Below are 26,054 nucleotides of genomic sequence, written 5' to 3'. Positions count from 1 at the left end.
GATATGCATATAATGGTAGGAAACCCTCTTAAAGTTTACAAAACTGTTTAAAATAATTACTGTGAGTATAACAGAAATTTGGCAGGCGAAAACCTGAGAAAAATCCATCCAGGAAGTAGGATTTTTTTCTCTCTTTTTTTCTATTCAATGCCACTGCAGTATCCATTGACTTAGGACTCAAATTACACTTCCTATGCCTTCCACTAGATGTCAACAGTCTTTAGAAATTGTTTCAGACTTGTATTCTGTAAAATAAGGGAGTAAGAGCAGTCTGAATGTGCCTTTCTTGTTTACCTTTTACATTGATGACGTTATTGTCCGGTTGAAATATTATCGATTATTTAGGCTAAAAACAACCTTAGGATTGATTCTAAAGATCGTTTGACATGTTTCTACTAACTTCATGAGTTAGTTGAGTGCAACCATATGAAGATCGTCAAAGGTAAGTGATTCATTTTATCTCTATTTCTGACTTGTGTAACTCTTCTACTTGGCTGGTTACTGTTTGTAATGATTTGTCTGCTGGGCGCTGTTCTCAGATAATCGCATGGTATGCTTTCGCCATAAAGCCTTTTTGAAATCTAACACCATGGTTGGATTAAGAAGAAGTTTATCTTTAAACCCATGTATAACACTTGTATGCTTCATGAATTTTTATGAGTATTTCTGTTTTTGAATTTGGCGCTCTGCAATTTCACTGGATGTTGGTCAGGTGGAAAGCTACCGCCCCACATACCCTAGAGAGGTTTTAAACAGCTTGGAAAATTCCAGAAAATTATGTCATGGCTTTAGAAGCTTCTGATGGGCTGATTGACATTGAGTCAATTGGAGGAGTACCTGTGGATGTATTTCAAGGCCTAAATTCAAACTGAGTGCCTCTTTGCTTGACATCATGGGAAAATCAAAAGAAATCAGCCAAGACCTCAGGAAAAAAATGGTAGACCTCCACAAGTCTGGTTCATCCTTGGGAGTAATTTCCAAATGCCTGAAGGTACCACGTTCATCTTCACAAACAATAGTACGCAAGTATAAACACCATGGGACCACGCAGCCGTCATACCGTTCAGGAAGGAGACGCGTTCTGTCTCCTAGAGATGAATGTACTTTGGTGTGAAAAGTGCAAATCAATGCCAGAACAACAAAACTGTAACAAGGCCTAAACATTTGCACCACCATGGAATATTATTACATTGTCTATGTTCTCAATTGAAGAGAACAGGATCCAACAAATGGAAATGAGGAAGAGGCTGTTATGGTATTCAACTTCCACTTTGACATCAAGCCATTTTCAAATGTTTTAAACACAATTGATTTAACATATGATGTTATTAACGGCTTGTTTATGGAAATCGTACAGCATACTTTTTTTTTATTACCCAAAACGTGTTGTTTGTACGCTGTAAAGGAAGTGTAGCTATTCATGGGAAATTCCCAAATGCTTTGTATACATTAAACATTAGTTATAAATTAACTTGGTCTTAACTTAGCTTGATCTTATCTTCATTTTATGACTTTGTAAAGCAGTTGTCGATACGATTCACACAAACAAACCATACACCACAACATCAAATTGTACACCACAACAAAAGAACAAGGCACTAGGATCTGTTCTCCCGTGAGAGGTAAGTCCCAACAGGACTTTGAAAGATCTTTGTGGTTGAATCTGTGCTTCAAATTCACTGCTCGATTGAGGGACTTTATAGATAATGATTGATGTTATGGATTGTTAAAACTTTTTATGTATTTCTTGTTCATATTCACCTGTTTTGTTCCTATGTAGAAAATCCAGACTCCACCGAAACCGTTTTTGCAGAGGGCAAAACTTCAACAGAAAATGGCGAAGACCGCAGCCAGCCAGGTGTTTATTTGTGGATTGAACAAACACTCATTCAATGCAGTGCACCATTGTGTGTAGCTTGCACTCATTTTTATTGCTTTTCCCGACACTTTCCTCCCCTTACAGTTCATATCTCAACAGCATGATGTCTTAACCCTAAAACTGTCACTGTGCCCCTGAGCAAGGCACATAATCCCTAAAGTGTTCTCCATCCTGGACCGGATGTGTGTGTGTGTGTGTGTGTGTGTGTGTGTGTGTGTGTGTGTGTGTGTGTGTGTGTGTGTGTGTGTGTGTGTGTGTGTGTGTGTGTGTGTGTGTGTGTGTGTGTGTGTGTGTGTGTGTGTGTGTGTGTGTGTGTGTGTGTGTGTGTGTGTGTGTGTGTGTGTGTGTGTGTGCTCATTTGAAGGCATTGCGTTTACCTGATAGCTACCTACACAAATAGCTAGCTAGAACAAAGTGTTAATAAGATAAATTCCATAAAAAAGATTAAAAGCAATACAAACAAATGTTGTCCAGTAGACATCTACTGAGGGAGCTAAGAGCTGTTGTCTGTCATATATATATGTATGTTGTCCAGTAGGCATCTACTGAGGGAGCTAAGAGCTGTTGTCTGTCATATATATATGTATGTTGTCCAGTAGGCATCTACTGAGGGAGCTAAGAGCTGTTGTCTGTCATATATATATGTATGTTGTCCAGTAGGCATCTACTGAGGGAGCTAAGAGCTGTTGTCTGTCATATATATATGTATGTTGTCCAGTAGGCATCTACTGAGGGAGCTAAGAGCTGGTGTCTGTCATATATATATGTATGTTGTCCAGTAGGCATCTACTGAGGGAGCTAAGAGCTGTTGTCTGTCATATATATATATATGTATGTTGTCCAGTAGGCATCTACTGAGGGAGCTAAGAGCTGTTGTCTGTCATATATATATATGTATGTTGTCCAGTAGGCATCTACTGAGGGAGCTAAGAGCTGTTGTCTGTCATATATATATGTATGTTGTCCAGTAGGCATCTACTGAGGGAGCTAAGAGCTGTTGTCTGTCATATATATATGTATGTTGTCCAGTAGGCATCTACTGAGGGAGCTAAGAGCTGTTGTCTGTCATATATATATGTATGTTGTCCAGTAGGCATCTACTGAGGGAGCTAAGAGCTGTTGTCTGTCATATATATATGTATGTTGTCCAGTAGGCATCTACTGAGGGAGCTAAGAGCTGTTGTCTGTCATATATATATGTATGTTGTCCAGTAGGCATCTACTGAGGGAGCTAAGAGCTGTTGTCTGTCATATATATATGTATGTTGTCCAGTAGGCATCTACTGAGGGAGCTAAGAGCTGTTGTCTGTCATATATATATGTATGTTGTCCAGTAGGCATCTACTGAGGGAGCTAAGAGCTGTTGTCTGTCATATATATATGTATGTTGTCCAGTAGGCATCTACTGAGGGAGCTAAGAGCTGTTGTCTGTCATATATATATGTATGTTGTCCAGTAGGCATCTACTGAGGGAGCTAAGAGCTGTTGTCTGTCATATATATATGTATGTTGTCCAGTAGGCATCTACTGAGGGAGCTAAGAGCTGTTGTCTGTCATATATATATGTATGTTGTCCAGTAGGCATCTACTGAGGGAGCTAAGAGCTGTTGTCTGTCATATATATATGTATGTTGTCCAGTAGGCATCTACTGAGGGAGCTAAGAGCTGTTGTCTGTCATATATATATGTATGTTGTCCAGTAGGCATCTACTGAGGGAGCTAAGAGCTGTTGTCTGTCATATTATCACAAAAGTTGCAAAGTATTCTATTTTATGCCTAGCAATAGTGGTCATGATAGGTAATTTTGTCTTCTCACCCTAGCAGTCCCTGGGCCCTCTGGTTCTTCCAGCTCCTCAAAGGTGGTCAAACCCTTGGCGGCATCCGGAAGCTTGGCGGAATCCGGGAGCAAGAGGTCCATCCAGTCCATGGAAGAGAAGTCAGAGACCTACAAATCTCTCTTCACCAGCCACAGTTCAGCCAAGCGCACCAAAGCCCAGACGTCCAACTGGGTCACCCACACCCCCTACCACTTCTAAATGACGCCACCATCCCTTATCACCCCCCTTCCCCCACACAACCAGGTGCTCCTGTGTATTTGCAGTGAGAAACACTTTGAGGTAACCCTTTATTTGAAGGGTACCTAAAAATAAAGTCATTTATAATCTAAACTTAATGCATTCATGAGCACATGCCTGTTTCATAAATGCTTATGTCAACAACGGCAAGTTGAAATATGCAGTAAAAGTGCACATTTCTGTGACGGGGGAATATCAACATGACACTGCTTATGAATGTGTTGTATGTAGGTGATGGAGCTCTTATGGTGGTGTCATTTTAATAAAGTGTTACTGAATTAGACATGACTTTTTCTTGTAGGTATCCTTGGGCTCAGGCTGGTGAATCAATACATGTGCTATAGGTTAGGGTTGCTAATTTTCCTCTTCTTTTTTTCTATGAATTGGCTGTATTATATGATGGTCTTATCTAGTTGTTTTTTATAGATGTGGATCACTATTATTCATCTTTAGATTATGATTTGCTATGCAATATATTATAAAAATGTTTTGAAATGATATTACAAGGATTTAGTTTATAGAAAGTGGAATAGTGTTTATTCATAGCATCTTATTGTTTATGTAAGTAAACACTGTTTATACTCAGTATTGACATTTCTTCCACATCAGCAATCAAAATATAGATTGATATAAACATTTCAATGTTCATATTTGATTTTTATTTAAACGGATACCTTTTAAATACTTTTCCCACGCATGTTTTTTCAACCCAAACAATGTCAAAATAAAATATTTTTTTCCCTAAAAATGGGTATTCCTTTTTATTATTGGACAACATATAGTACTGTGTACAAGTTAATGTGCATTAAGTCGAATAAAACAATCAATTTGTTCGCTTCTGCTGGTATTTTAGTTATATCCCGAAATTACTGCCTTGTCTCATGTTCTGTGTTTTCAGGTTTGTGTTGGAGTTAAAGCGTTTGCTTTATATTTCAATTCATATTAAATTAATATTGCATTATTTTTTTATTCTAGAACACGACATGAAAGTGTGAAATGTAGCCAAAATGAAGTGCAAATATGTGTTTTAGGGTCACACAAAAGTGTGAAGGAAACTGATAGCGCAGAAAAAAAGATATACTTGGCTTTAATAATTGAGTCAAGCCACAAGATGGGAGCAGAGGTTTAACTTTGCCTTTAGAATCTACTTCGTGTAGAGTAGACAGACCTCTGGAATTCTACTCTGCAGATGGCTAGAGTCAACTAATTTAGGATATGCGTTTACGCAGGTAGACCAGTTCTCATCTTTTTTTTTTCACTGATTGGTCTTTTGACCAATCATATCAGCTCTTTGGCCAACGATTGTGCAAATGTCACCTATGACCTCTAGAAAAAGTCACATTGGGTAAATTCTGTTTCCCATTCAAGTAAATAAATTAGATAGTCTTTGCCCTTGTCATTTCTATCTTGTAAATGTTTTGTTAATTATTCCGTTTTTTTACAGATACTGTATGTTCATACGCATCTTCATGTATTCCTTAAAGATGGATCAAATAAAATAGAGCGACCATGCATTTATTCACCTAAGTCATTACTTTGTCACAGTAAAGGCTAGCCTTATAAGCCTTCAGTCGTTCGTTGAACGAAACTTGGAACGCATCAATGCAACTTTCTTGATGTTTGTAGGCGGCAATTCTCGGTATTTCGCTGCAAGCTATCATTTGTAATAAAGAGATTTGGTTATCCTCTGGTACTAAGCGTTGGAGTTGCGACTATATCAGGATACATATTTGAATCTCTGTACATTTGACATTTTAGTAATTTCGCAGACTCGTATCCAGGGCGATTTACGCGCAATTAGGGTTAAGTGTATTGCTCATGAGCACATCGACAGATTTCTCACCTAGTCGGCGAGGGTATTCCAACCAGCGACCTTTCTGTATTGTGTTAATAATTAGGCCTACCCTACACAAGTTTACGATAGGCTAAAATACGTTTAACGTTTATATGAAGGCCTAAGGAATCCACAAAACACATTAGAAAATAAAATGTAACTGTAGTTAATTGAAATGGAAATAAACTCAAATAAATAAGCCTATTGGCTATTCAGAAGCTCCTCTGGTGGTTTAAATGCGTTTATTCTATGAAGATACACTTCCATACGCGTCGTTTAGGCTACCCTCGAATGTGTAGAGATATGTAGCAAAGTCGAACAACCTTAGAGTAGGCCTATCACAGGAATGTGCATAGGGTTTCACTCAGGTGCATAACCATGCAGGGCGCATGCGCATTCCAAGAGAACCAGGTGAATTCAGCAATATAGACTTGCGAATTCTCTCTTTTCATAGCCTTTCCACTGGAATTATACCGCGATCATCACAGATGTCTTTACTCGAGAGGCTCGAATCAGACTGGCGGGTAAGCAAATGCATGTTTAGCTTTTTATTTCAAATGCTTATGACTATTACTTGTTTATCTTTTGACCTAATAAGTCAGCACGTTACATTAATTGTAGGATACAGGTTTTTAGGACCTTGTGGTCGTTTGTACTAGGCTACTGCGCGGCAATTGATAGTGGCTTTACTATTGCTAAATATACAATTTCAATTAATTATTATTATTAAACCAATAATTATGATAATAGACCCTATAACGTTGATCTATTGAAATACTCGGGTGCTCACTTGGACATTACATATCGAGTCAGAGGCCTACATTTTCAGAGGCCTACGGAGGTTAAAGCCCTGTCAGCCTACAATTACACCTTGGATAGTCAGTCAGTCATTACATATCGAGTCAGAGGCCTACATTTGCCATACACCTTGGTTATTACATATCGAGTCAGAGGCCTACATTTGCATTACACCTTGGTCATTACTTATCGTGTATGATTTAAAAATATATAACCAACGTCAACAGATTTATAGTTCATATTGGCAACTGGTTTTCTGGTAAACCAGTTGCCAATATTCGTTTCAAGAACATTATGTCTCACAATACTCAGTTGCCTATAGCCTAGACCAAATGTATATATATATATATATGCTACACTAATAAACTAGTAGCCTAAATAATATTAGACTATTAATAGAAAATATGTTACATTGATATTGCATGTCCATAAAAATGGGTAATTTGTCTCTGAATATAGTCAAACATAGACTATACATTCTACATGAGTTTAGCTTCTTCAGTGTGACAGATTTTTTTGCATAATTCACCTACGTGTTTGTTCTATTTCGAAAGAGGGTTTAATATTTACGCTAAACCACATGGCCCACGTGAAGCCTAACATTTGTAACTAATTGCCTTTATGGATAACAATTTAGGCCTACTTTAACATGGGGTTTTCTGTCAAGAGTTCTTGTTTAAACGAATTGGCATTGCCATGATTGTCATTGACATGATAAAAAACCCTGTTCAAAACACAACGGATAGGCAATTCTTGCGTGTCTAACCTCATTTACTCTCTGCCACCGCGATGTAAACATCCCTTAATTAGTGAGCATTCATTTCTGGTTCATATCTTAACACGCTCAGAAGAAGCACACGCAGCTTAAAGCCACTGCGTCGTTCATGGATGAGCTAACCTTCCCCAATCGTTATTGTTTCCCAGGCGTCGAATCATTATTAAGCATTCCCAAAACCTGATAAAGACACGTGTATTGTTTTTCCAGGCGTCGAATCATTATTAAGCATTCCCAAAACCTGATAAAGACACGTGTATTGTTTTTCCAGGCGTCGAATCATTATTAAGCATTCCCAAAACCTGATAAAGACACGTATATTGTTTTTCCAGGCATATTAACAATTATCAGACAGAAAATTATTCAAACCCTTAGCTTAACTAACTGCTGTATCTATAGGTTAAATCATATTTCACAATGATATTGGAAACAACAAAAAGAAAAACACAAATATGGTCTTTAAAATAGGCTATAACTCCCTTTTTGCGTGAAGTTATGCATATCCAAACATCAAGGACACCTTTATTTTGGACATTGTAATGCTCCACCAAAAATGTTAATGAAGCTCTAAGGGGGAGATTTTCGTTGAGATGCCTGGTGCTTAGTGGTTTGAAGAAGAACTATGCTTTTAAGCCTTGGGGCTTTAAGGTTTTGAAGGTACCAAACGTCAAGGTAAAGCCCCGAAATGCAGCTATTCCTTTTTAAGTACGTATAAGTAGTCTAGGTGTCAATTATTTAAAATGTTTAGGATGGAAATCGGAATATTTTATATGAGCGCGTTGACTCTTGTTTTATTAAAACTGGAATCGTAGATCCAATTCTGACCCATTGATTCTTGAAGAATATAACCTATAAATGCATCGGGAGTTTAGTTCAACTGTCAGAACCCCAAATATACGCTTTTTTCTCCAGTGTTTGTTAACAACGTAAATGTAAACAAACACGGTATAGCCTCAAAACATGGTTAAAACTATAATTATTATATCATGGATGGGGGGGGGTTGTTTCAACTAAGGAGTCTATCTTTTAGCGAAATTGGCTAATTCATGTTTAAAGGCTTTTCGCAGGCTATTGTTTTGCAAATTTCTATTGAAGATCTTATTGTCAACTTAACATGGCTAAAAAATATCAATTTTCTCGATTACATTCATAGGCTATTGTTATCACCATTATAATGATTTTTTAAATCAAGGTTTCTAACTATGATATTATTATAGGCTATGCATTATTCTGCATTCAGTTATTCGGCCACAATGACCAATAATAGCATAATAATAATAAAACATTATTATCGAAAGAATATGCCAATAATGTTTTTGTTAAGAGAGCAACTGCAGACGGACAGCAGTATGATTGGCTACTTATTCCAATAATAACCAATCAGCAAACTTAGTCTTCGGCCATATTCAAGATGACATCACGACAAAAGGCACGCCCCCTAAAAATATCTAACCTATGTAAATATAGTACACATACTTTCAAGCGGATTCAGTAAGGAGCAAAGGTTTCAACATCATCACTTTGTCCGTCAGAGGGAGTCGAGTTTCATATATTCAGCGCCTCGTCCCATAGTCACTGCGTAACTGCTTACGGCTTACTACTTACTGGAAGGGATCTTGCTTGAAAAACTGTTTTTACTCATAGTTGCTGTTAAGATTTATGTTGATAGCCGCCCGAATCACGCTCCAACGTCGGTGCGCTTCAAGGAACCGCAGCCCCACTCGAGTTGAATAAGTCTATTCGTGATTTCTAGGAAGTGGGCTACAGTCTTACTTTGTTTCCCACCTGGATTAACTCGTAGACGACCACCAATTTACCTGGTCAAGCTTCTTGGTTTAATCTTTTGTCTGTCAGAAACTATGCTGTGGAAACTAGCAGATAACGTGAAGTACGAGGATGACTGTGAGGTGAGTTTTAGCTACACAAACCGCACGGCATTACGTTTCAACAAGTTTAGAAAATATGAAAGAACATTATTTCATAATAAATTATTGTAGCCCTCATGCGCCCCATCGCTTTATCGCGTCTTTAATGGGTAGACTTTTTGTCTATAGATATTTGTCGCGCGGCAATCCCTTTTAGATACAGTACTTGATAAAAGTTTGACGGAATTAAAATTATTTTCATGGGAAATGGTTATAACTAGGAAGCTTATGCTATTTTTCATTGTCGAGTGTAAGTTCAAGTGCATTAGCAGAAAGGATTTTCTTCTTATTTGAATGGTAGCCTAAGTATGTTTCTTAATCTAACATTATAAATTGTATATAGGCTATTCCAGATGGGCTACTCTTTCCGCAGTTGGCTACTGACGACATGCGGTTTGATTTCAATAAATAACATTTTATTTTGTGTTAAATAAAGTATATTTTGTGTTACTTGAGTTGGATTTAGGTGATAGTATAAAGCTTTTTTTATTTACTTAGGCAGGCCTATTGTTCTGAGCTGAGTCAGGTTATTTTAAATAATTACAATTACCAAAGTATTGTTGTTATTATTGTTATTATTAATAATAATATAGGCCACAAGGGTAGTAAAATAGTCCCCCCTCCCAGACTGTCTTTTGAGAGGTGATGTGGTAACAGCAATATCACAACAGTCCACGTAGATTGCATGCTATCAGAAATAATAAAATTATTTTAGCTATTTTTCTGTGCAACAAAATATGCATTTTTACTTTGAATTGTGAAGCCATGTTTTCCTTTTCAAGGTTGTTCTACGCAGCCTTCTTCTGATAATTGTGTACTGAAATAACATCATATATATAGATTCATTTCGGCCTCTAAATATTATGCATGAATGTGTAAAACATTTCACCAAATGTTTTCCTAATCGATGGTGAAAAATAAATATTGTCGTCTGCATCAGGCTTAGCTGTCAACACAGTTGTCTTTCCAATAAATTCTGTTGATTCACCACGGATTTGTCTAATTGACAAGAGGCACAATATATTATAATTTATCCCTATATCATTATCAACCTAAACTAAGGTCTCTCTTCTGTTCCCAGGAAAGGCACGACGGGAGTAGCAATGGGAACCCCCGCTTACCTCACCTCCCCGCAGTGAGCCAGCACATTTACAGCCCGTCGCCGTCCCTCTCCCACTCCGCCAACTCAGACTTCCAACCCCCGTACTTCCCACCTCCATACCAGCCTATATCATACCCCCAGTCCAGTGACCCCTACTCGCACCTCGGCGACCCTTTCAACATCAACTCCATACACCAGTCGTCCTCTAACCAACAGCAGTCATGGCCAGGGCGACATGGTCAAGAAGGACTGGGACCTCATTCGCGAAGCGGACTCGCGAGCCAGATTCTGGGCCTGGACGGCGGCTCGTCCGGCTTAAGAAGAGAAGGCTTCCGTCGGCCAGAGCTGTTACCGCCTCACGCCCATAGCATTGAGTCAACCATCATTGGTGATAACATAGGACTGCATGAAATGGGCCATGGCCTGGATGATGTTCAAGTGAGTGATTTGATTGTGATTTTGTTGTCTGGGTGAAATTGAATGAGGCATGCTGTCTAAAACAATGGTCAGGCTAAAACTAAATAGACTTGCAAAGGAAAGGCATGGTTTTATTGTCATGAATGGAATGTAAATGTCATATTTCATCATTAACTCCCTTAATTATTATTTGAAGAATAATTATGACATATTGCTTTTTTACTTATTTTTCAGCATGTAGATGACCACAGTATTATAATGGCAGATCAGACAGTCATCAAAAAAGGTGGGTTTATTTTACTTTCTAAATATGTAGCCAACAATATATTGACATATGAGAAATGCTTTCACAATTTCAATACAATATTCCCTTACTGGTTTGTGAGTTACACATGCTTGATGTATAAGGGCACAGTGCCAGAAATTGGTGTGCAACAGGTAACAAGAATGCAATAGAGAAACCCTGAGAGCTGTTTACATTTACTCCATAGCTGAGATTGCTTGTTACTAAGTACATACTGTACCTGGAAAATTCTACTTCTACAAATATTTAGCAATTATTTGTACAGTTACATGTCTTTGCATTTGATGATAGAAAATCTGAGTAGGAAAGGCTGGTAGTTGTACTTGTTGGTACATACATTGATAATCCCAGTAGTCATGAGGTTCACTTAGCTAAGCCTAGTTTGGTCCTCTGTGGATTCCTGTGCTGAGGTTGTTTGAATAGAACATCAGAAAAAGAACCTTTTCAAAATGGCAGCCTATGGCTGACAAGATGGGACTGAGGACATTGTGCAACCGTTGAAATAGTGCATAGAGAGAGGGAGAGGGAGCGCTTTGGAAAGTCTTTAGAGGTCTAAGCTGGTGCATTCGACTCCTTTTGAATTCCAGTTGAGAGCAGTCCAATGGGTCGCTGCTCTGCTTGAGACTCGCTGGCTGACTTTCTGCAGAACCAGCTTTAGCTGGGGTGTGGCATCCTCCTTGCATGCAAAGGACAATTCAGTCATTTGTTGGGACACGAAATATTTTGAATGAGGAGGATTCAGTGTTATCTAGTAGGCCCTACCCTCAACAGTCTTTCATTCAGTCATTTTGTGCGTTAATTTGAAATTCTGCACCACCTTTGTAACCAAATGAATGTATAGATGAATGAATTGTAGATATTGAATTCATGGTTATCATATTAGTAGTAAATTGATAATAGATGTTAGTGAAATTTGTTAAAACAACATCACTGTGAACATACAGGTCCAGGAACTGTGATGGTAGATAACATTATTGTGATGTGGTGCTTGACAAGAGTTTGTGTGAATGTCCTTTGCAACATTGGCAACAACGGTAAAGAATAGTTCATATATTTTCTGTAATAAAGCCTACATGTATAATGCTAAACTGCTTGCTTCACAGGATGAAGTATGAGACTGATACAGTGGAAAAAATTTATAGTAAACATTATTTCGAATGAATAGCCTAACGTGCATGCACACATATTTATTTTGTATTTTTAGCCCAAATAAACAAAATTAGTACAAAAATCTGACGGATTTTTGATGGCCATTCTTTTAGGCAGTTGAAAGCTTGAATAAAATATTAAATCCAGCTACAGTATAAGCATTTGTGTTAAAGCTACCTAAATGGTATCAATGCTTTGCTTTGCATATTTTTCTCAATGGCAGCCATTTTGGATTGTATTAAATTGGTGGACGTTTTTGATGATTAGTTTTAAATCAATTCGACAATCCGATAAAAAAAACGACAATATTAAGGAGGTAGCAAGTTGTACAGCACGATAAAGGAAATATAGTCTTCGGGTCTTCGGTACAGTGTGCGCTGGCTCACTTTATTGATCTTCCTCTCAAGGTCAGACTGTGGGTAGCCTACATTCTTGTAAACGGCGGCAGCAATACTTCACTCTTAGCCTTGTACCCTATAGATGAGTTCTAAATTGTAATTTTGTCCCCCTTTTGTGATTCTTGTCTCAGTACTAGGACTACGAGGGGGCAGAAACCTTGATCGCTTACAGAGGACTTATTATGAGGGGGGCATTCTTGCTGGTGAGGATGAAGGTATATGTAGTGTACTTGTATGTTTGTCTGGGTGTGACTTGTGTTGTTTGACCCTTGAAGTTTTGATCTAAAATGGCCACCCAGTTTGCTAGTTTGGGCCCTGTTGCCGTACAACATAAGTTTTTAGGTTAGGTTCTTATTATTCACTCGATTAGAAGCTACAGACCATTGAACGTTTGATCCAAAATGGCCCTCCAATTTGGGCCATGTTTCTGTAAAACAAGTCTTTATTTTAGTCACTCAATTAGAAGTAGCGACAGGGTTGGTCTACGGCCAGGCAGGGAGAAGGGACTCTCTGTGAAGTAGCATGGAACAGTTGTGTATGCGTGTGGATGTCATGGCAGTGGGTGGTAGGAATGAGGGGACTTTTAGCTGTGAAACCTCAGGAATGACTGTTGGTGAAAAACACACCAGTTCATCATAGTTATTTAGTGAATGGCTACTTATGGTGTACATCTTGGCTTCCGCAAAGGAAACAGGTTTGTTGTTTAGATGTAATAATTCTGAGTTATATATATATATATTTTTTTTACAAATCATTATGATGATGTTACATTTCACAGTTTATTATAAGAGAAAGCATGTTAAAGTTGGAATCCAAGCTGCACTGTGGGGCGACAACAGACAGTGGAGAGGGATTTTTACAACTGTCAGATGAAGTCAGTCTTGATGAATCAAATCCTTTAAAAAAAGATTTTTTTTTAGGAATTTCTCAAAGAAACAGTCTCTTCACCCATAACATATTTACAATGTAGCACAGCCTCCATAAAGTCCAATAATGTTGTCTAATGTCTGTCTATCCTCTCTGCAAACCATCATTTCCAATGGGACAGTAAAGATACTCTACATTAACCTTGATACTCCAACTTTTCCTAGTACTTTTCCTCTCATTATAATTTCTCTTAACATTATTAACATTATTAACCAACACTCATACTAACCTCTCCTCTCTCTCTCCACCCCTTCCCCAGGCCCCTTGTCCCTCCCCAAGGGCAACTCATTGGGCCTGCCCTTCCAGAAGGAGTCCCTGTTAGGCATGGTGTCCAACCCCACCGAGGTGTTCTGCTCAGTGCCTGGACGTCTCTCGCTTCTCAGCTCCACCTCCAAGTACAAGGTGACTGTGGCAGAGGTGCAGCGGCGCCTGTCTCCTCCCGAATGCCTCAACGCCTCTTTGCTAGGGGGAGTCCTACGTAGGTCAGTATCCACACAATATGAATTCATTATGAGATGGTTACAAGACATTTTAAGGGTGTGAAACATGCTTATGACAGGTCTTGCAAAGCAATATAACATCAATCATAATGTGCTATACCTGGTAAAGTGTTACCCCAAAGGTTAAATAAACAAATGCATTATAACTGCATCATAATGTATTAGAATGACAGGTGTTACTGCTTTTTCATTGGATGCTATTTAATTTTTATTTAATTTTTTAATTTTACCTTTATTTTACTAGGCAAGAGATGTCCATACATAACATACATGTCTCTGAGAGATGTCCATACATAACATAACATAACATGTCTCTGAGAGATGTCCATACATAACATAACATGCATGTCTCTGAGAGATGTCCATACATAACATAACATGCATGTCTCTGAGAGATGTCCATACATAACATAACATAACATGTCTCTGAGAGATGTCCATACATAACATAACATAACATGTCTCTGAGAGATGTCCATACATAACATAACATGCATGTCTCTGAGAGATGTCCATACATAACATAACATGCATGTCTCTGAGAGATGTCCATACATAACATAACATGCATGTCTCTGAGAGATGTCCATACATAACATAACATGCATGTCTCTGAGAGATGTCCATACATAACATAACATAACATGTCTCTGAGAGATGTCCATACATAACATAACATAACATGTCTCTGAGAGATGTCCATACATAACATAACATGCATGTCTCTGAGAGATGTCCATACATAACATAACATAACATGTCTCTGAGAGATGTCCATACATAACATAACATGCATGTCTCTGAGAGATGTCCATACATAACATAACATGCATGTCTCTGAGAGATGTCCATACATAACATAACATAACATGTCTCTGAGAGATGTCCATACATAACATAACATAACATGTCTCTGAGAGATGTCCATACATAACATAACATAACATGTCTCTGAGAGATGTCCATACATAACATAACATGCATGTCTCTGAGAGATGTCCATACATAACATAACATGCATGTCTCTGAGAGATGTCCATACATAACATAACATAACATGTCTCTGAGAGATGTCCATACATAACATAACATAACATGTCTCTGAGAGATGTCCATACATAACATAACATGCATGTCTCTGAGAGATGTCCATACATAACATAACATGCATGTCTCCGAGAGATGTCCCTGGTGCGGCAGGGTAGCCTAGTGGTTAGTGCGTTGGACTAGTAACTTAAAGGTTGCAAGTTTGAATCCCCGAGCTGACAAGGTACAAATCTGTTGTTCTGCCCCTGAACAGGCAGTTAACCCACTGTTCCCAGGCCGTCATTGAAAATAAGAATTTATTCTTAACTGACTTGCCTACTTAAATAAAGGTAAAATAAAAAATACAAATAAAAAGTTGGATAATGCCACTGTTCTATAGCTAGTGAGCTACAGATGTACAGTGCAATCGAAAAGTATTCAGACCCCTTGACTTTTTCCACATTTTGTTACCTTGCGGCCGTATGGATAAAAAATAAATACAACTCATCAATCTACACACTATACCCCATAATGACAAAGCAAAACAAGGATTTTAGAATATATATATATATTTAAATAGTAAGCTACTTCAGATGTGTTGACACAGGGGTGTGCATACTAGATTAAATGACACATTTATGTCTTTTCAATACATTTGCTAACATTTCTAAAAGCATTGTTTTCACTTTGTCATTAAAGGGCATTTTGTATAGACGGGTGATACAAAAAAAATACTTTTGTCCATTTTGAATTCAGGCTGTAACACAACAAATGTGGAATAAGTCAAGGGGTATGAATACTTTCTGAAGGCACAGTGCTTCAGGGTGCTGCTGGATACTAAACATTATGAAAGCTTGGTATCATTCGCAGGTCTGTAGTGTGAAGAAAAGTTCCGACCTGGTTCATAGACAGACAGTAGGTCAGTAAAGCAACGTTGACGGATATGTTAAAAGGAGTTCTCTAAAAGCAGCTGTTCCTCTTCAGTACTTGTGTGGTTGAAAGCATCTCGACTACCTTTTTGTATACTCTGCAATTCCTGGTACTTCGCTTTGGGGAAAGGTTACATCAGAGTAGTTAGCACCAGTATATGAGAGAGAGACAGAGTGTGTGTTCAGGGGGGTTGCAGGGCTATTTTAATTGCTGATGAGTAGTTGACCTTGTGCCCCATATGTCAGCAGGCAGTCTGTTGAGGGACTATGGGATTCTGACCAGGGCCCCTGCCTGTTTCTGCTGGGAAGGCATGTTTCTCACTTCCCATGTGCCCCTGCCAGTGCCACAGACGTTAAACGCCTCTCTCTCACACACACACACACACACACACACACACACACACACACACACACACACACACACACACACACACACACACACACACACACACACACACACACACACACACACACACACACACACACACACACACACACACACACACACACACACACACACACTGAGACACTGTTAAGTAGGTCATGAAGCGATAGGATAAAGTGGGGGCTGTGGAGAGAGGGAGGCAGTCACACACATGCCTCCCCAAAGACGCTGTCTCTCTCACCCACCAAAGAGGGAGCGAAGCCTGCCAATCAGTCATGCGGAAAACTGAATCGCGTGTGTGTGTGATTTCCCTGCTATGTGCTGAAGGCGGGAAAAGCATAATTTGTGTCAGTGTTTTATTTCTTTTTAGGTCAGGAAGGGTATCGGAGGCTCTTTCGTTTGATTTATTTGTTTTCAAAAGTGTATGATGAGGCCTCCTTCAGGGATGGGCCTTTCACTGCTATGCTCTCTCAAAGTGACAGGAAGCCTGGAGTTAGGGTGACAGGAAGTCTGGAGTTAGGGTGACAGGAAGTCTGGAGTTAGGGTGACAGGAAGTCTGGAGTTAGGGTGACAGGAAGTCTGGAGTCAGGAAGTCTGGAGTTAGGGTGACAGGAAGTCTGGAGTTAGGGTGACAGGAAGTCTGGAGTTAGGGTGACAGGAAGTCTGGAGTTAGGGTTACAGGAAGTCTGGAGTTAGGGTTACAGGAAGTTTGGAGTTAGGTTTACAGGAAGTCTGGAGTTAGGGTTACAGGAAGTCTGGAGTTAGGGTTCCAGGAAGTCTGGAGTTAGGGTGACAGGAAGTCTGGAGTTAGGGTGACAGGAAGTCTGGAGTTAGGGTTACAGGAAGTCTGGAGTTAGGGTTACAGGAAGTCTGGAGTTAGGGTTACAGGAAGTCTGGAGTTGCTGTCTCTGCCATGACATCATTTTCTGGAATTTTCCAAGCTGTTTAAAGGCACAGTCAACTTAGTTTATGTAAACTTCTGACCCACTGGAATTGTGATACAGTGAATTATAAGTGAAGTTATCTGTCTGTAAACAATTGTTGGAAAAATGACTTGTGTCTTACACAAAGTAGATGTCCTAACCGACTTGCCAAAACTATAATTTGTTACCAAGAGATTTGGGGAGTGGTTAAAAAATGAGTTTTCTTGACTCCAACCTGTAAACTTCCGACTTTAACTGTATATACACTACCGTTCAAAAGTTTAGGGTCACTTAGAAATATCCTTGTTTTTGAAAGAAAAGCACTTTTCTGTCCAGTAAAATAACATCAGATTGATCTGAAATACAGTGTAGACATTGATAATGTTGTAAATGAATATTGTAGCTGGAAACAGTAGATTTCTTTATGGAATATCTACATAGGCGTACAGAGGGCCATTATCATCAACCATCACTCCTGTGTTCCAATGGCACGTTGTGTTAGCTAAGTTTATCATTTTAAAAGGCTAATTGATCATTAGAAAACACCTTTGTGATTATATTAGCACAGCTGAAAACTGTTGTGCTAATTAAAGAAGTAAACTGGCCTTGTTTAGACTAGTTGAGTATCTGGAGCATCAGCATTTGTGAGCTCGATTACAGTTTGATTTATTCTGAAACTGGTCAGTCTATTATTGTTCAGAGAAATGAAGGCTATTCCATGCAAGAAATTGCCAAGAAAATGAAGATCTCGTACAACGCTGTGTGCTACTCCCTTCACACAACAGGGCATACTGGCTCTAACCAGAATAGAAAGAGGAGCGGGAGGCCCCGGTGCACAACTGGGCAAGAGGACAAGTACATTAGAGTGTCTAGTATGAGAAACAGACACCTCACAGGTCCTTAACTGGCAGCTTCATTAAATAGTACCCGCAAAACACCAGTCTCAACTTCAACAGTGAAGCGGTGACACTGGGAAGCTGGCCTTCTAGGCAGAGTTGCATAGAAAAGCCAGTTTGAGCATGTAAGCGAACCCATAAATGCTGATACTCCAGATACTCAGCTAGTCTAAAGTAGGACAGTTTTATTGTTTCTTTAATCTGTACAACAGTTTTCAGCTGTGCTAACATAATTGGAAAAGGGTTTTCTAATGATCAATTAGCCTTTTAAAATGATAGACTTGGATTAGCTAACACAATGTGCCATTGGGACACAGGAGTGATGTTTTTTTTTGCTTTTCTTTTAAAAACAATGACCATTAGAGAGAGAGAGAGAGAGAGAGAGAGAGAGAGAGAGAGAGAGAGAGAGAGAGAGAGAGAGAGAGAGAGAGAGAGAGAGAGAGAGAGAGAGAGAGAGAGAGAGAGAGAGAGAGAATTAAGCTTACATATTGTCAATTAATGATGACGCTATTTTTCCTACAGAGCCAAGTCTAAAAATGGTGGCCGGTCATTGAGAGAGAAGCTGGACAAGATTGGGCTCAACCTGCCCGCTGGAAGGAGAAAGGCTGCTAACGTCACCCTGTTAACTGCACTGGTAGAAGGTACGCCGCTCAATTTCCTCTTCAAACTTAAACTGTGGTAAATGTGCCCCAGAGTGGTCTTAACATATAGCACCATAGAAATACAATGCATAGAACTTATCTCCATCTTTACTCTTTGAACAAGCTGGCTTGTCCAAAAATGGTCTGTCAATTGAATTGATTATTGCACATATTATGCACGGAGAGATGTGATCAGAAATATCTGATGAAGTTGTCTGAGATGGTGATCAGACACCGTTGCTTACATCCATGATGTTTCTACCATCTATCTATTCATTATACAGTATTTCTATGATAAACAGAAAAGTTGAGATCCCTAAGCTACTGTGACATTATTACTATAATACTGGCTGTATATAGTATATAGTAACCGTGGCTAGTACTTTTCTTGTAATTTATTCCTTTTTGGTCAAAATGGCTGTGACCAATCTGATGTTTGAGTTCTTGCTGGCTTTCCTCTGTCTTTGAATATCAAGGCAACGTTGACGTTATCCACACTGACTGTCTTGGTGATATTTTGAGGTTATCAAGAAGCTGGCAAGACCGAAGAGCACAAGAATAGCCCTGAAACTTTATCGAGTCCAGGCCTGTCTATTACGGCTGTGACACTATCTAATACAACACACATGACCAAAGAAATGTGTAGCTTGTAATCTTCCTGTCTTACAGATCACACAAACTCTTCAAAGATGTAAAGGGAACATGTGAAATCACCACACAGTACACATCTCCAGAGCTGTAGCCAGGGTGTGAGTTTTAATGTGTGTGAGTGTGTGTTGGTATGGGTGGGGTTTTCTATACAATTTAATAACTCTAAAATGCTATTTGGAGAATGGCAAAAAAAACTAAAATGACCCAAGCCATTATCACATTGGATACTGTAGCTTCATTCACCTCAGTCGATCTACAAAGTCTATTAGCTATACAATTAGCCAATACACATTCATTCACATTAACTCAGCACCGGAATTTAAAAATATAACAGTTATAGATGTTATCAGAAAAAATATTGTATTAACAATAGGTAAACAAATGCTTTACAGAGTGGGAAAAAATGTTGCAGTTTTACAGCTAATTTCCTGCAATTCTACACATTTTGACATGACTTATGCCATGTTAATATGATACAATACATGGCCAAGAGTATGTGGATACGTGCTCGTCAAACATCTCATTCCAAAATCATGCTATAACAGCCTCCCCTCTTCTGGGAAGGCTTTCCACTAGATGTTAGAACATTGCTGAGGGGACATGTTTCCATTCAGCCACAAGAGCATTAGTGAGTTCGGGCATTGATGTTGGGTAATTAGGCCTGGCTCTCAGTCGGTGTTCCAATTTATCCCAAAGGTGTTCTATGGGGTTGAGGTCAGGGCTCTATGCAGGCCATGTCAAGTTCTTCCACACTGATCTCGACAAACCATTTCTGTATGGACCTCGCTTTGTACTGGGGCATTGTCATGTTGAAACAGGAAAGGGCCTTCCCCAAACTGTTTCCACAAACTTGGAAGCACAGAATCGTCTAGCATTTCATTGTATGCTATTGCTTTAATATTCCCTTCATTGGAACCAAGGGGCCGAGCCCGAACCATGAAAAACAGCCCCAGACCACTATTCCTCCACCACCAAACTTGACAGTTGGCACTATGTATTGAGGCAGGTAGGGTACTCCTGGCACCCGCCAAACCCAGATTTGTCCGTCGGACTACCAGATGGTGAAGTATGACTAATCACTCCAGAGAACACGTTTCCACTGTTCCAGAGTCCAATGGCGGTGAGCTTTATACCACTCCAGCCGATGCTTGACATTGCGCATTTTGATCTTATGTTTGTGTGCGGCTGCTCGGCCATGGAAACCCATTTCATGAAGCCCCCGACAATCAGTTCTTGTGCTGACGTTGCTTCCAGGGGCATTTTGGATCTCTGTATTGTGTTGCAACTGAGGACAGATGATTTTTACACGCTACGTTGTTCAGCACTCGACGGTCCCGTTCTGTGAGCTTGTGTGGCCTACCACTTTGCGGCCGAGCCGTTGTTGCTCCTAGACGTTTCCGCTTTACAATTAAAGCACTTCCAGTTGACCGGGGAAGTTCTAGCAGGGCAGACATTTTACGAACTGACTTTTTGGAAAGGTGGCGGTGCCACGTTGAAAGTCACTGAGCTCTTTAGTACAGGCCATTCTACTGCCAATGTTTGTCTATGGAGATTGCATGGCTAAATTCTATATGTAACAGTATAACTTTAGACCGTCCCCTCGCCCATACCCGGGCGCGAACCAGGGACCCTCTGCACACATCAACAACAGTTGTTACCCATCGCTCCACAAAAGCCACGGCCCTTGCAGAGCAAGAGGAACTACAACTTCAAGGTCTCAGAGCAGGTGACGTCACCGATGGAAACGCTATTTAGCGCGCACCGCTAACTAAGCTAGCCGTTTCACATCCGTTACATATACACCTGTCAGCAATGGGTGTGGCTGAAACAGCTGAATTCACTAATTTTAAGGGGTGTCCACATACTTTTGGTAGTGTAGTGTATCTAAGTTAGAGTGAATAACAAAATCAATGGGGGCTCCCTCGAAGTCAGGGCCCTTGGGCACATGACCTGTGTGCCCAGTCGGTAATTTCAGCCATGATTACTACAAGTTAGCTGGCTAGACTAACTAGACTAATTTACCAATATACATTTTTTTAACTGACATGGGCTAATTGGCTGACTCTCAGTGAGTGAATTTAACAAGAGGAAAGCTCCTGATAGACAATCAAGTTTGGAAATTGCACCTTGTGAATTCTACTACTATAACACTCAACAGTATTATTTAAAAAATAAAAAATAATAATAATAATACATACTGTGGTCCTGACCGCCAGTGTACTCATACAGTTGAAGTCGGAAGTTTACATACACCTTAGCCATATACATTTCAACTCAGTTTTTCTCAATTCCTGACATTTAATCACAGTAAAAATTCCCTGTCTTAGGTCAGGTAGGATCACCACTTTATTTTAAGATTGTGACATTTCAGAATACTAGTAGAGAGAATTCTTTATTTCAGATTTTATTTCTTTCATCACATTCCCAGTGGGTCAGAAGTTTGCATACACTCAATTAGTATTTGGTAGCATTGCCTTTAAATAGTTTCACTTGGGTCAAGCGTTTCGGGTAGCCTTCCACAAGCTTCCCACAATAAGTTGGGTGAATTTTGGTCCATTCTTCCTGACAGCTGATGTAACTGAGTCAGGTTTGTAGGCCTCCTTGCTCGCACACGCTTTTTCAGTTCTGTCCACACATTTTCTATAGGATTGCAGTCAGGGCTTTGTGATGGCCCCTCCAATACCTTGACTTTGTTGTCCTTAAGCTATTTTGCAACTTGGGAAGTATGCTTGGGGTCATTGTCCATTTGGAAGACCCATTTGGGACCAAGCTTTAACTTCCTGACTGATGTCTTGAGATGTTGCTTCAATATATCCACATAATTTTCCTGCTTCATGATGGCATCTATTTTATGAAGTGCACCAGTCCCTCCTGCAGCAATGCACCCCCACAATATGATGCTGCCACCCCCGTGCTTCACGGTTGGGATGGTGTTCTTCGGCTTGCAAGCATCCCCTTTTTCCTCCAAACATAACGATGGTCATTAAGGCCAAACAGTTCTATTTCTTTTGATTTTCCCATGATGCCAAGCAAAGAGGCACTGAGTTTGAAGGTAGTCCTTAAAATTGCTTCCACAGGTCCTCCTCCAATTGACTCAAATTAAGTCAATTAGCCTATCAGAAGCTTCTAAAGCCATTACATAATTTTATGGAATTTTACAAGCTGTGTAAAGACACAGTCAACTTAGTGTATGTAAACTTCTGACCCACTGTAATTGTGATACAGTGAATTATAAGTGAAATATTCTGTCTGTAAACAATTGTTGGAAAAATGACTTGTGTCATGCACAAAGTAGATGTCCTAACTGACTTGACAAAACTATAGTTTGTTGACACAAAATTTGTGGAGTGGTTGAAAAACGAGTTTTAATGACTCCAACTTAAGTGTATGTTAATTTCTGACTTCAACTATATGTAGCAACGGCCCTGCCCATCTCCTCTCATGAAGTATTTCATGAAGATGCCTCTTGTCTAGATTCGTTCGTTGTTTTGAGGCAGAATAGTCACCTCCGTTTATTTATCAATCCCATCTTTGACGCCCTCATCAGTCATACCTCGGCTAGACAATGTCTAAACAATGACACATAGCTGTGTGCCCAATATGAATGTAATCACGTCTAACCTCTCATAGTCACGTGTGATTTCATTTTTTCCCTCTTATCCCTAATCCCTATAAATGGGTGCAGGAGAATGACTCGGGGCCGGTGTTATTTAGAGACCTTCAAAGTCTGAATCAAGGCTGGTTATCACGTGTTCCACTTGCCAGGAGGGCCAACTGACCTTAAAGCCTAGCGTTTCTGAATTGCTACATTCCCCATGTGATGTGCGTGTTTATCAATAAGTGACTCTGTTTGGTGCTACAGGCCGTCCGGGTGCAGTTAGCCACATCAGCCCATTAAAGACCATGCAGGAAGTCCTCCCTGAAGATGGGATACATTCACCCTCAGTGGCTTGTCTTCCCCCGAGCTAAGAGACTGAGCACGACTGATTATTGTTCCTTGCACTGTTCCACTATCTACATATAGTGCCCCTGTGGGCTGTGGTATGTCAGCAAGACCACATTTGCATTTCGTTCTCCTAGATAAGAGTTTTGGTGTCTTATTTTGCATCTGTTTGTGGAGTTTTCAAATGGTGTCTTTGTCTTTATAGGAGAAGCCGTTCACTTAGCAAGGGATTTTGGCTACTCGTGTGAGACAGAGTTCCCGGCAAAGGCCATCGCTGAATACCTTGGTCGACCACACGTGGAACGTAATGAGGTCAACTCCCGCAAGAACATGCTCCTTGCTGCTAAGTGAGTTTCTCTCTGTCATTCTGTCTCTCTCTATCTGTCTCTCTCCTCCAAATTAAGGGATATAATTTTCATAAAAGCCCTGCAGGGTTTTGAAGGTATGTGAAGTTTTGACTCGGTTTTCAAAGTTTTTCAAAAAACATTTCTGTAGTTTTCAATCTGCTCTTGACTTATAAAACATCTTGATATCTATGCTACTTTTGAGACCTCCCAATTTCATAGTGTCAACATGAAGCCGTGTACTTCTCTGATTGGATCATTGTCAACTATATATAAATCCAGAAGTCCATGTCTGGGTCATGTACATTTCGCTATCAACATTTCTGTCATCTTTTTTTTCACCAGGCAAATCTGTAAAGAGTTCACCGATCTGCTGACTCAGGACCGTTCGCCTCTGGGGAACACGAGGCCGGCGCCCATCCTGGATCAGGGCATCCAGGGCTGCCTGACCCACTTCAGCCTCATCACCCACGGCTTCGGCTCGCCAGCCATCTGCGCCGCCATGACCTCCCTCCAGAACTACCTGAATGAAGCCCTCAAACAGGTGGACAAAATGTACCTGAGCTCGGGCAGCGACACGCAGGGCTCCTCCGACAATGGTAGCAAAGCCTCTGACAAAATGGAGAAGCACAGGAAATGAGGAAATACTATTCTGTTGGACTGTACAGACCCCCCTTTCCCCTTTGGACTTCTATGACATTGATATGTAGAAGCGAAAATGATCTGTATGATTCCGATTCTAGATATTTTTGTGTATCCACCCAGTTGAATTGAACATTTTACCCCATTATGGCCAATGTTTACAAGTTTAATTTCTCAAATAACACTGCTTTTGCCCGGCTACCACCTTTGGGCTGCTTTCAATGTGAGATCGACCTACCTTGGTGCCTACTGTAGTAGTGGGTGCTTAAATTGTGCACAGCCAAAGGGTCTGGACTTAGTTGACATGGGGTAAGGAACAGAAAACAGACTTTGTTGTTTCCCTAGAGGACATCATTTCAAGATGGGTTGCTGTGGCTGTGAATTCTTTTCAGCTTTTTTCCCCTCTTCTGTCTGGAGGCAAAGCCACTGATTTCCTGTGTCTCTTCCGCGGTGCTCAGTTCCCATTGGACTTACCAAAGGACACTTTTTTTCTACGGAAGAGAAGAAAATCCACTTCATTCGTTTTTTATTCATTGCTTGAATTTTCAAAATGACTTCAATGGGTACAGTGTTATTGTGTTTTTTTCATGGGAGTTTTTTTAGTAGGTCTGGAAGAAAAGCCTGTTTGTGTGTTTGTCTGTTTTCCCCAGAAACCTTAAAGGCAAATTGCAATAGCAGCCATTCAGTGTTGGATCAGGGATGGTTACTCAGTGTTTGATACCAGATGGTTACTTGTGGGCTGTGACAAAAGGCAATGGGCTCTTTGCTACTTTGAACCCTGTCTTTAAGTACTCATATTGCCCATTGGTTCCTTTAGTATTTGTAAACTTTGCAATGTAAAAGGAATCAGTCCTGGACCAGATTAGATATCCCTCACCTTCAGTACAAAAACTATTCAATATTGATGTTAAATGTATCCAACCCTTATAAGACATTTTCATCTGAACTGTATCTCTTTCAGCCAGTACGCCAGAAAGAGTGTTTCATTGTTTGTTTGTGTGTGTCTGTGTATGCAAAATGTTTATATTTCTTTCGAGAAGTGTTTTTTTTTGTCCGTTACCTTTACCCTGAATGTAAATATTTTCTAATTGATGTTGTAATTTAATGGGATATGTAAATAATGGTATCATTCTGGTGTATGGCTTCACTTTTTACAATGTGTTAAATTTTTCTAAATGGGTTAGTTTTTATAATGTAGAGGTTAGGCAGTGGGTATGATATGCTTTTTGAATATGTGTAAAACTGTTTTAAAGTCCTAGGAAAAGTAATAAAAAGACAACCCTGTTATAAGGACTTTGTTGATTTTCTCCTCTCTGGGCGAGAGCCTTGCATAGAGCCTTGCATAGAGCCTTGCATAGACATTAACGAGCTATCAGAGGACTTCTGTCCCTCTCGCCATTTCTCTCTTTCTCACACACACACACACACACACACACACACACACACACACACACACACACACACACACACACACACACACACACACACACACACACACACACACACACACACACACACACACACACACACACACACACACACACACACACAAAGTACAACAGCCCCTGTTTTCCAGCTTTGTGTTTCATAA

General features: G+C 39.8%; 2 protein-coding genes across 5 annotated transcripts in view; both read left to right on the top strand.

Annotated features, from left to right (window-relative positions):
- Nucleotides 1-4,715, top strand: part of rtf2 (replication termination factor 2) — a 59,887-nt gene extending 55,172 nt beyond the window's left edge. Inside the window, exons 8-9 of one of the 2 annotated variants that reach the window (XM_046339377.1) lie at nucleotides 1,781-1,858; nucleotides 3,704-4,715. In XM_046339377.1, coding sequence (XP_046195333.1) covers nucleotides 1,781-1,858; nucleotides 3,704-3,915 — 290 coding nt within the window. In that variant the 3' untranslated portion in view covers nucleotides 3,916-4,715. Of the gene's footprint in view, nucleotides 1-1,780; nucleotides 1,859-3,700 lie in introns of both variants that reach the window. The other variant, XM_046339376.1, reaches the window with a different exon arrangement.
- A 4,143-nt stretch (nucleotides 4,716-8,858) lies between these two features.
- LOC124026249 (transcription factor AP-2 gamma-like) lies at nucleotides 8,859-25,756 on the top strand. 3 transcript variants are annotated; one of them, XM_046339360.1, is made up of 8 exons: nucleotides 8,859-9,268; nucleotides 10,368-10,826; nucleotides 11,040-11,091; nucleotides 12,788-12,859; nucleotides 13,843-14,065; nucleotides 18,765-18,883; nucleotides 23,683-23,824; nucleotides 24,167-25,756. In XM_046339360.1, the coding sequence occupies exons 1-8, from the start codon at nucleotides 9,221-9,223 to the stop codon at nucleotides 24,459-24,461; spliced, it is 1,410 nt and encodes a 469-aa protein (XP_046195316.1). In that variant the 5' UTR covers nucleotides 8,859-9,220; the 3' UTR covers nucleotides 24,462-25,756. The 3 variants fall into 3 exon arrangements, with proteins under 3 accessions (XP_046195316.1, XP_046195310.1, XP_046195323.1); XM_046339354.1 differs by having other exon boundaries at nucleotides 12,788-12,871; XM_046339367.1 differs by lacking the exon at nucleotides 12,788-12,859.
- The last annotated feature ends 298 nt before the right edge of the window (nucleotides 25,757-26,054 follow it).

Source organism: Oncorhynchus gorbuscha, linkage group LG03, assembly GCF_021184085.1.
Source record: "Oncorhynchus gorbuscha isolate QuinsamMale2020 ecotype Even-year linkage group LG03, OgorEven_v1.0, whole genome shotgun sequence".
NCBI classification, from domain to species: Eukaryota; Metazoa; Chordata; class Actinopteri; order Salmoniformes; family Salmonidae; genus Oncorhynchus; species Oncorhynchus gorbuscha.
This window is presented reverse-complemented; position numbering and strand designations above follow the sequence as displayed.